Source organism: Danio rerio, chromosome 5 (genome assembly GCF_049306965.1).
Source record: "Danio rerio strain Tuebingen ecotype United States chromosome 5, GRCz12tu, whole genome shotgun sequence".
NCBI classification, from domain to species: domain Eukaryota; kingdom Metazoa; phylum Chordata; class Actinopteri; order Cypriniformes; family Danionidae; genus Danio; species Danio rerio.
Genome location: NC_133180.1, coordinates 9905373 through 9916829, shown reverse-complemented (window position 1 = coordinate 9916829; position 11457 = coordinate 9905373). Strand labels below are relative to the sequence as shown.

General features: G+C 33.8%; 1 protein-coding gene across 2 annotated transcripts in view; it reads left to right on the top strand.

Annotated features, from left to right (window-relative positions):
- The first annotated feature begins 306 nt into the window (after window positions 1–306).
- Window positions 307–11457, top strand: part of lrp13 (low-density lipoprotein receptor related-protein 13) — a 37176-nt gene continuing 26025 nt past the window's right edge. For both annotated transcript variants that reach the window (XR_012406684.1, XM_068218214.2), the window contains exons 1-7: window positions 307–411; window positions 4249–4425; window positions 5883–6098; window positions 6223–6465; window positions 7154–7369; window positions 9845–10074; window positions 11156–11285. Coding sequence is in view for 1 of the 2 variants with exons in the window: in XM_068218214.2 (XP_068074315.1) it covers window positions 357–411; window positions 4249–4425; window positions 5883–6098; window positions 6223–6465; window positions 7154–7369; window positions 9845–10074; window positions 11156–11285 (1267 nt within the window). In the remaining variant the exon portion in view is untranslated. The remainder of the gene's footprint in view (window positions 412–4248; window positions 4426–5882; window positions 6099–6222; window positions 6466–7153; window positions 7370–9844; window positions 10075–11155; window positions 11286–11457) is intronic.

The window sequence follows — 11457 nt, the reverse complement described above, 5'->3', positions numbered from 1 at the left end:
TATTTAAATCCATAGATTAATTTGGAAAGTGCGATAATAATAATAATTATTATTATTATAAAGCGCGATGAAAATACTAATAATACTAGTACTACTACTACTACTACTACTAATAATAATAATAATAATAATGAACAATAAAAAGTGTTTTCCTTGTTTGTTTTTTTGTTTACTTTCTTTTAGACACAATAATTCTATTTTTTAAATCCATTTAACTTGTACAGTTTAGGTCTAATTAAACGTGTTTTCGGATTGTGAGTTCGCGGTCAGGTGATCAATTAAAGCGCCTCAGCTGAAGCCGCAATTAAAGAGCCTCATGTGGAAGTGAGCCGGTTTGACCCGCTGTTCCTGCAGTCATGGGTTTATTTGTGCAGCTGAACGTCGTTTTGGGGATATTTCTGCTTCTGAGAGGTCAGACAAAAATCTTGCATAAAACTTTAAGTGTGATATTTTCCTCATTTGACATTCAACAGGTGGGGATATTGAGAAACAATGGCGAGGACACATGCGCGCGAAAATGACTAACGACAAATTGGATAGATTATTTATAATGTCGAAGTTCATAGGCTTTTTTACGATTTAATTTAATTTACTAGATTTAGTTAACCTAATTGAACTAATACCAGTCAGACGATTAAAAATCATTGGAATTTGTTAATATAACTTTCATCCGCTTTTCCGGGGCCGGGTCGCGGGAGCAACAGTCAGAAGACTTTCCTCTCCCCAGACACTTCCTCAAGCTCCTCCGGGTGGAATCCCGAGGCGTTCCCCCGTTCCCGAGGCTATGCGTTTGTTAATGTTTTTTGAAAAAAGATATTATATTCTACTCACTAAGGGTGCATTTATTTATTTAAAGTAAAAGTATTATTATATAAAATATCTTATTGTATTGCCTAATTATAGGTTGTGATATAGCTGAATTTGTAGGATCATTACTCATGTTTTGTGTCACGTAATAAATGCTAATTAATTGTATTGGTGCTCATTTATTGATCCTTATTTGTTTTTATTCTTATTTTTTTATTGAAACCAATGGTGCCTTTGTTCTTAGTCCTGCTTAAAATTCTCTTGAAAATTTAATTGACTGACAGAAACTAGATTTTAAACTAGTAAAAATAGACACTCTAAAAAACGTTGGGTTATTTATTTAACCAAATGGTTGAGTATTTAGTGCTTTGCTGTTTATATATATATATATATATATATATATATATATATATATATATATATATATATATATATATATATATATATATATATATACACATATATACATACTTTTTAATGGTTTATTTATTAATAGCTCAAGCAGTTTGGTTAAATATTCTGTTCCTAATTGGGTTATTGTTCGCCTTTATTTGGTTATTTATTTATTAACTACACTAGTTGGGTTACGAATGTTGAGTTTCAACAGTCAACTGATTTAACTAACACAGAACAGCTGTATTAAATGCGTATGTATGTTGTTTTTGCATTATTAGATTTTTTTAAGGTCTAACCAGGGGCGGATTTAACCACTAAGTATTTTTCAGGAAATCTTGGGGCCCCAATAAACATCTAGAAGTATAAATTACACCTACTCTAAAATAAAAAAAAAAGGTTTAAAAATACCCCAACATATAACCCAACTATAGGTTATTATAGCACCTTCCCAACTATGGGTTATTTTAACCCAAAGCATTGGGTTATACAATTTAACCCAATGCATTGTATTATTTTTAAATGTTATGTTTTTTTCATTCATGTATTACTGTTGTAGTACTACTAATAATTTAAAAATTATGGCTGTGTAAATAAATAAATGTCTCTGCTAGGTCCTAAAGGTGAGGATGAAAGCTGAATATCCCAAAAATGTGTATTTCCTCCTTAAAAAAAAAAAAAACTGTAGAGATGAACACGAGAGGTAGAGAAAGCGTTTTATCGGCTATGAAGTGTGCATTTGTATCAATAATTAAGAGTACTAGTGGAAAGAATATAAACACGACACGAAGAGGTAATTTGATTAAAAAAAAAAATAACAACATTATTATTGCGTTACAGCTTACATAAACTTTACAATGCTAAAACAACGTTAAGTACACATATTAGCTGTTGTGTCAGTTAAATCAGTTGACTTGAAATTCTAAAATTTAACCCAACTGCTTGAGTTATTAAATAACCTAATAAAGGTTAAAAATAACCTAACAAAGCACCAAATTTGTTTAACTTAACCATTGGGTTAAAAAAAATAACTCAACGTTTTTTAGAGTGTACTATTTAAATGCTACAATATAGTTTTTAAGCAAAAGGTAATGTTTTTTGTAAAAAGCCAACATACCTTCAACAATACTGTACGCGACACCGGGTTGATGTTGGGTCTTAAATGCAAGAATGATGGCCAAATATCTCAAAAATGCAAGTGGTACTCACTGCAGAGCCACTTGGGCAGAGCTGAGCTCCAGCTCCTCCTCCCTTGTACTTCTTCTACAAGTGGTGTCACTGGGGGTTATGGGTGGTGGGGCAGGTGTACGCATTAAAACAGCTAATAGGAGGAGGAGTTGGAGCTCAAGCTCCCCCTCATTGGTGCTCAAGTGGCTCTGCAGCGAGCAGTGTCTCCAAATACGTGTATCAATCCCCCCGAAAAGATGTAGAGATGAACACAGGAGGTAGATAAACTGTTTTTATCTGTTTAATATAGATCGGTTAACGAAGCGTTTGAGAGTGCTGGTGAAATGGATATAAAAATCACTAGAGAAAGTTAGACATGATAAAAAATAACAAAAATATTATTGCATTTGAGCCTAAATAAACGTTAAAACGCAAAACAATTACGCACTCTTATCAACACACTGCTGTTCTGTGTCAGTGGAATCAATTAACTTTTGAAATTCAAATATTTTACCCAACTGGTTGAGTTATTAAATAAATAACCTAATAAAGGTTAAAATAACCCAACAAAGCACCAAATATTTTCAACTCAACCATTGGGTTAAATAACTCGACGTTTTTTAGAGTGAAACTATATATAACATCGTTTTCTACCATATTTTGTATGGTGAGTTAAACAAATACAATTTTTACGTAAATATTATTTAATAAACAATCAAATATAATATTAATATTATAATGTAATGTAATTAATGCAATGTATTTATAATGTAATGTTATGTAATAATATTACAAAATCAAATATATATCATTAAGCAGTCCAGCAGTCAAATTTATAAAAAAAAGTTTTATTTTAGTTGTAAGTTCATTTTAAGAAAACTAATCATTTAAAATGTAGAGCTTTGCATCAATTTAAAATGTCAAACAGAATATTGAGTGATTAAAGAAAAACAGCAATATAAATAAATATTAAATAAAAGTAGAAAGGGTGCATTTCAGGACTTGGGCCCTTTGGCTGGAATTGCTTAGGGCCCCAAAATCACAAAATCTGCCCCTGGTTCTAACGCAATAAAATTGTTATTGTTTTTTTTTTATTATTATTATTTTTTTATATATATATTTCCTCTGCGTTTTGTGTTTTTTTTAATATCAGTTTCACCACCACTCTTAATTTGATACAAATGCGCGCTTCATAGTCGATCTATATATAGAAATTAACAGAAGTTGAGAAACTGTTTTTATCTGCAGTTTTTTATGGGGAAATGATAGACATATTTGAGATTCTTCTCACCCTTAGGACCCAGCGGAGTTATCAACCCAATAATAATAATTTACTATATACTTTAGCGTTTAAGACACTTTTTGGCCAAATGACCCAACAAATTAGTAATTTTTGTAATCCAAATTGTTGGGTTGTCCTTAACAGCTCAATGAATTGGGTTAAGATAATCCAACTGCAGGTTGGTGCCAAAAATGACCCATCATTGGGTTACCTGTTGGGTTATTAACCCAACTCTTTTGAGTAAATAAGATAGTTCACTCTAAAATGATTACTTTCATTTACATTCACATCCTCCCATTATTCCAAACCTGTAGGAGTTTCTTGCTTTTGTTCAACAAAAGAGAAGATATTTTGAAGAATGTTGAAAACCCATAACCAATGACTTTCAAAGTAGGAAAACCAAATACTATGGAAGTCAATGGTTACACGTTTCCAACATTCTTCAAAATATATCTTTGTGTTCAACAAACTCAAAGGTTGGTGTGTAATTAAATGGTGATTTGTTTAAATTAAGTGAACTATTCCTTTAAATGTAAATATTATTGTACATTACAGTACTTATTAGATGTGTCTGATGATCTGCTGTGTCTCTGTTGCAGCTGAACGTGTTTTGGCTGCAGTGGTTTCTGAAGACGTGGCTCTGCCGTACTGCAGACTGGGCTTCCAGCTCTGCGAAGACAGATCAGGTTGTGTGCTAAACACTCATTTATGTGATGGTGAGAACGACTGCGATGACGGGTCCGATGAAGATAATTGTCCCACAGTCTGCAGCGTAGGTAAGATCTGATACGTTTAAAGTCAAGTGCTATTTTGGGCTTTCTGCCTGAATTTTGCCCAACCAAATTCAAAAGCTTCCCAAATCCACATGCATAGGTGTAAACGCAAAAGTTTTGTATCATTTTATAGAAAACCATTAGGATTTTCATAAAACACAATTGAAAGTTATTAAACTAAATGCATGTTGTCTGTGTTATAATAAACACCTCCAAGTTTTCTTTTTATTTTTTTACTCAAATTTGAAATTGTACCTTTTTAGGTCCTGTGGGGTCTATGTTGCTGTAATCATTTTTGTTAGTTCCTGCACATGTCCGTAACCATACTCTGTAAAAAAAATATATATATCTGTTAGTTCGACCTAAAGTAAGTTACCTGGTTGCCTTAATTGAGTTTAATGTAATTCTTAATTTGAGTTATAATAACTGAAGTGATTTTGTCAATTCAACACATTTTTCTTTTGTATTGTATCAACTTCAAGCAGTTTAAGCTGACTTATAAATTTAAGTACACTCAACTTAGTGTAAAACTGTTGAGTGAACGAATTTAAGTCAACTTAATCCATTTGATTGCTTGAAATTGATACAATATAATTTGAAGTTATATGAACAAGACTTGTCAGCTCACAAATAGTTAGTTTTTAAAAAACTGAAAGTTACGTGGTTGCCTTAAAAGTATGAGTTAAATAAACTAATTATTGCTTTTTGTAACGACTAGGAAGTTTACACAGCTGATTTTAAAATTTAGTTAAATGAACTTAAAGATTGTTGTAACAATTAACATAAAGTTGACAAGTTAACGTGACACAAAACCGTTGATTTTTTTTTTTTTTGATTTTTTTTTTTTAAAGGACTTACCATCAAACTTGCTCGTCTTTGCTCGCCTCTGAAGGGGAGAAAATGGTGCCTTTTCGTTCAAATGCCTTCTGTGTTGTTGACTACGGAGCGTTGGGCAAATCCGCAGCATAAAGACTCTAGTCAAGTGAACTATCTATTAGTGGAATCAACTACTTTTTTTTTTTTTTTTGTTAAATCAGTGCGTTACCACCATGCTATTTTAATCAACCTAAACTATAAATCTTTTATCTCAAGTACAATAGTGAATCTAAGTTGACTTGACAAAAGGAAATTAGTTGTGATAACACATCATGGAAATTATTTTTTACAGCGTAGAAAAAAGAAAAATGTGTCTCAATCTATGCAAAAGTTATTCTATTCCAACTGTTGAGAGAACAGAACCACTTATGGGGGTATTGTGCCAGTGCAGACCTTTAAAATTTAAATAATGCAGAAGTAAATTGTCACCGACCCGGTACCAGGTACTCAGAGTGTTAACTACATTTTAGAAAGCAAATATTACAGTTTTCAGTGCTACTTGTGCAATAGTGCATTTAGGCCAAGTAAAAAACTAAAATGTAGACAACAGTTATTTAATTTCACATATTTCCATCTGTCCTCAGGTCACTTCCAGTGTGCACATGGTAAGATGTGCATCTGGCTTCGTCAGGTGTGTGACGGTGTGCCTCAGTGTCAGGATCGCTCAGATGAACTCAACTGCTTCAAACCAGACGATGGCTGTGCTCATCGCTGTGATGGAAACACTCGCTGCGTCCCAGAATCCTTTGTGTGTGATGGAGATGTAGACTGCGTGGATGGCAGTGATGAGGCCAACTGTGGTACGAGTTTTGTTCATTTTTTTTTTTTTTTTAATAAGCATTAAAAGTGTCCACCTAATGATGTCTAGCCAGCGTCTAAGGACAAGATCATTTTGTTTTGTTTTATTTTCGCTTGTTTTTTCAGAAGAAAACCCTGATGATGATGATGATGATGATGAAGACCTCCTTGATGAAAAGGAAGAAATGACAGGAGAGCATGAAGTATCACAAAATGTTCCTGCAACTAAAGGCCCTCTGCGCTGCTCTATTGCCTCGAAGTTATGCAGAGATGGGACTGACTGTGTGATGTTAAATCATGTGTGCGATGGTGAGCTTGACTGTAAAGACGGCTCTGATGAAGAAGACTGCCCTGTGCAGTGTGAATCTGGTGAGACACACTCACAACACCAATAGGGGTCAAGCAATTTTCAGGCACCAGTTTTCTTTGGTTAAAATTTTCAATTTTATTTGCCAGTAAAATTACTCTGTTTTGTAGTAAATCACTATTGTTGATTACTGTATTATAATGAAGATAATGAATGAGGCCTGAAGAATTCAGATAAACCATATATTAACAATTGATCAATTAGTCATTTAGAATAAATTAAAGCAGTTCAGGAAAGTGAGTGAAAGTAGTTCACTTAAAGTTATATAGATGTTTTCCTGGATATGTAGTTATAGCATTTTCTGGACATTGTAAAACATTTGTTGTTGGTGCAGTAAATAAATAAATAAATAAATAAATAAATAAATAAATAAATAAATAAAATATATATATATATATATATATATATATATATATATATATATATATATATATATATATTATATACAACAAATTTAAATGTACTGTATATTTAAGACTAAATACGGCATCACACACAGGGGTGGATTTAGTGAATTGAGGGCCCTAAGCAATTGCAGCCATAGGGCTCAAAAGTCCTACTATGCACGATTTGCATGTCTCTTTCTTATATCACTGGATCTTTGAAAAAAAAACTAAAAATCATAATTAACATGTTCTTTTTAAAACTAGGTATTATTTATTATTAATATTACCTGTAATCTGTCCTCAGGTCAGTTTCAGTGTGCACATGGTAAGAAGTGCATCGACCGTCGGCAATTGTGTGACGGTGTGCCTCAGTGTCAGGATCGCTCGGATGAACTCAACTGCTTCAAACCAGATGATGACTGCGCTCATCGATGTGACGAAAACACCCGCTGTGTCCCAGAATCCTTTGTGTGTGACGGAGACCCAGACTGTGTGGACGGCAGCGATGAGGCCAACTGTGGTACGGGGTTTTTCAGCAACTCTGGATGGCTACAAATTAAAACACAAGATGTTTAGTTTTAATTCCTGTCTATTACACTTATTTAACTGTTCCTTCATTAAATTAATTGAAGCAAAGCTGAAATTAGATTCTATAAATCTTACACTGGTTGGTTATAAATCCATCTAGTTGGATGGTGCTTAGTCAAAAGGGCAGAAAGATAAGATGGAGCCAAGCTATTTAATGATTTGTATACAAGTAAAAAATTCGAATCTACTCTATCGCAATGACTGAAGTGAACACATGACTGGAGTAATATGATCATTTGCGTGCACCTGTTAAACTAATTGTTAGAGAACTGCAGTCCACTCTTAAAGAGATGAAGGTATGGATTAGGGCTGCATGATATTGGGAAAAAATCTGACATTGCAATGTTTTTTTACGGCAATTTATATATTTGCACTATAAATATAATTTTGCTAGACTTAAATATCTTTAGTCAGGAAGATTTAATGAATTTACATTGACTGGAGTGATCGGATCTTTGTATATGCAGAAAGCGACATAATGTAATAAATTACAGGCATATATAAATAGAGACAGCAAAAATAAAAGTAAAATAAACTGTTATGGTTTTCTGGAGTGTCTGAAACTAAAATCTAACAATAAAACATTAACATGGGTCATCATAATATTTAATATCGTTATATTAAATCTAATGCTGCAATGTGACTATTGTGGATACACATATTGCACTATCGATGCTCACACAATATATTGTTCAGCCCTAGCATGAATTGCTTTTCATAATTTACCTAAGATTTAAAAGTGTTTAGACAAACACAAGAATTCACAACATAATTTATCATAATTTTTTAGATTAGGAGTAATAGAAGAACCAAAAGGTCTAAATTATTATTTAGGTTTTACTCTCATTGAAACAAAAAAAAAATTGTGCAAGTCATGCCTTAACATCAGCCTGACAGGCCAAGAGGTTATCCAAATTATTTACATTTTATTCCTTGTCATACTTCCTAATAACAGAAACAAGGGGCAGATTGTAAAGAGGATTCGAGCAAGGATGGAGCCATGAGGCACCCCACTTGATATAAAAAAAAAATTGCTACAGGAAAACTGTGTTAAATTTACAGTGTTTATTTTTCAAGCACAACTTGTTCTTTAGGGGAACAATTAATCTGTGCAAGCTAATTCACTGAAAGTTATGGTAGTCTTCAAAGTCTGAGCATTTGCTTCTGCATTTGTAGTAGTGCTCCACTGTTTACAGTGTCAGTCTAATGCTTCAGCCATAATTTTCCAAACCACCTTCTTACCGCAAGTTTGCTATGAGGGTATGATATGTTAAAAGAAAGCCCCTACTCAATGGGCTCAGTTGTAATGATCTAGGCGCAAAGCCATTAAGGGTGTGTCCAAATCCACTTTCGCTAATTTAAAGATGGAAAAATACGCTATGCGCCGCGGCACATGGTCTAACAGGGTTGTGCTTGTTCTCTTAATGAGTTAATGGTGTGTTTTGAGCATAACGTGCATTAAACCAGAGCCTTGTCTCTTATTCCCTTTAAGAGTCCGTTGCATCACTCCATGGCGCATTTGCTATTTATATGGCGGACTTTGTAAGTGGAACAACTGAGTGCTTCACTAGTGAGAAAACAGTCTAAACAGACCATCTGCATCGCGAGGATAAAGAACGAGCCTCCTCCATTCAGCCTCTTTACTTTTACTCTTTACTTTTGTGGATAAGGAACTCACAAACCTAAAGTTATTTTTATTAAAACAAATATAAAATAAATACTGTTACTAATAATAATAATAATAATAATAATAATAGCAACATTATACAAATGCAGATTGACATGAATAAAGTGAAAAAAGGCCCCCAACATGAAGGCATGGAGGCAGTGGTTTTTATATTTATGTAGAAAATTAAAAATTTTTGTAATATTTTAATACTTTATTTTTCATTTGTTAAAATCTTTGTGTATTGCTGTACATCCTGTATGTATTAAGCAATGTGTAAGCATTTAAGGTGCACTACTAACGCGCTTGACCAGCGACTGAAAGCTGGTCAATTGCGTGGTACATTTTAGTTCTCAAAATAGCAACATGCCAAAAATGCACCTTAACACATCTCCTTTATAGACTGGCACAACCATGAGCCCAAAAAGCGGCGCAAATTAATTTACTATTTAAACAACATGCCGCCAAATGGGAAAATTAGGGTTGCACTAGTATGAAAATGGCAACAAATTGTGTTGGGTGAATAATAGGGCCCATCTTCCAATCTAAGTTGAAAGTACAACATACTGAAGTCTCAGTAACTTCCAGTTTAAGTGATTTCTTTTTAGAATTTGTGAATGTGTATGAAAGTTGAATTTGTATGAATGAGTTTAACAGTAGTGTTCATGTAAAATATTCAGATGTTTTTTAAATAATAAAATCTATTGTCATACCTTGACTCTGACTGCATCTGTGCTGTAGGTGAGGAGAGCTGCAGCAGTGCGGAGTGGCAGTGCAGCAGCGGTCAGTGTGTGTCGCTCAGCATGCGTTGTGATGGTCATTCAGACTGCAGAGATCATTCAGATGAGGAAGACTGTGCCGAGCCTCCGCCGTGCAGTACCAATCGCCGCTGTCCCAAGAGCCACGAGTGTCTGCTGGACGAGTGGATGTGTGACGGAGAGACGGACTGCAAAGATGGCACTGATGAGAAGGTGCTGCCTATAAAATTAAATACTATGCTTGAATACTGTAAATAAAATAAAAATGTGCAATATTATACAGATGTATACACTTTACCATGTTCATCCATAATTTTGTTAAACTAGGCTAGCTTTATTATACTGTAGGGTTTATAAAAAAAATTAATGTATTCATGTGTTTTTGTGTGTTTGGAAGTGCATACTAAATGCCTCGCATAAGTATTTTAAAATCATTTACAGATGATTAAAAATGTTTTCCATTATTTTGACAGAAAAACAGCTAATTAATCAACACAAATCTAGGAGTTAAATTTTTAGTTTGCAGCTATTATTATCTGGTCTTTGCAGTTTTGCACTTTCTGTCTGGGCATGAGCACATGAGAGAGAATCTGCGCTCTGCTCATTTACATGAGAAAGCCACAGTTTTAATGCTTATTGTTCAATGATTCTGAGCTATTTAGCTATTTCAAATATCAAAATACACTTCTTTTTTGAGTTTTTGAAAATGGGGTAGAAACTGGCTTGCCTTTGGGTATCCAGAATATTGCCTATAAGCCATATTACAACATTTACTAGAGATGCACTTTCCTCATCCTCAGTGAAAATGCCTTAACCCAGCCTGGTCCAATTTATGAGCAGCCCTCTCGATGGCCACTCTGGACCTGTTTTGGATGACAGGGGTGTGAAATATGATCATTTTTATTCTAGAAGCTATTACTAAATGGTTAACCCAAAAAGGAAAATTACCTCATTTAGTCCTTCATGTGGTTTTAAACCTTTGTGTTTGTTTGCTTTTTGACAAAAGACAATATTTAGAAAAATGCTGGTTGCTGGTACCCATTGACTTCCATATTAGGAGAAAAAATAATATGAAAGTAGCCTACCAGCATTCTTCAAAATATCTACTTTTAAGATAAATGGAAAAGAGAAACTCAAATAGGTTTTAAACAAGTGAAGGGTGAATAAATGACAAATTTTTGGATGAACTATCTTTGTAAATGACCAACAGTGCATTTGGTAAAAAAAAAAAAATTGCTCATGATTGTGATTGGATTGAGTATATGATTATAATTTGACTTCATGTATGTGACAGAACTGTAAGGAGTCTCCAGTGCAGTGCGGCGAGTACCAGTTTTCCTGCTCCTCCAAAACTCAGTGTATCCCTCAATCCTGGCGCTGTGATGGGTCTGAAGACTGCAGGGATGGCAGTGACGAATCTGCTTGTGAGTTTATAGTTTGTCAAAACATTAGAGATGTCATCACTCTTTAAGGTGCTGTAAGATTTTGACTCTACTAAAGTATAAAAATACCATAATATGTTTGCAGATATTTAAGAAGCATGCTAAGTAACATTCTTTATCTGAAAACCAATGCTGAAGTCAGATTCTGCTTTGA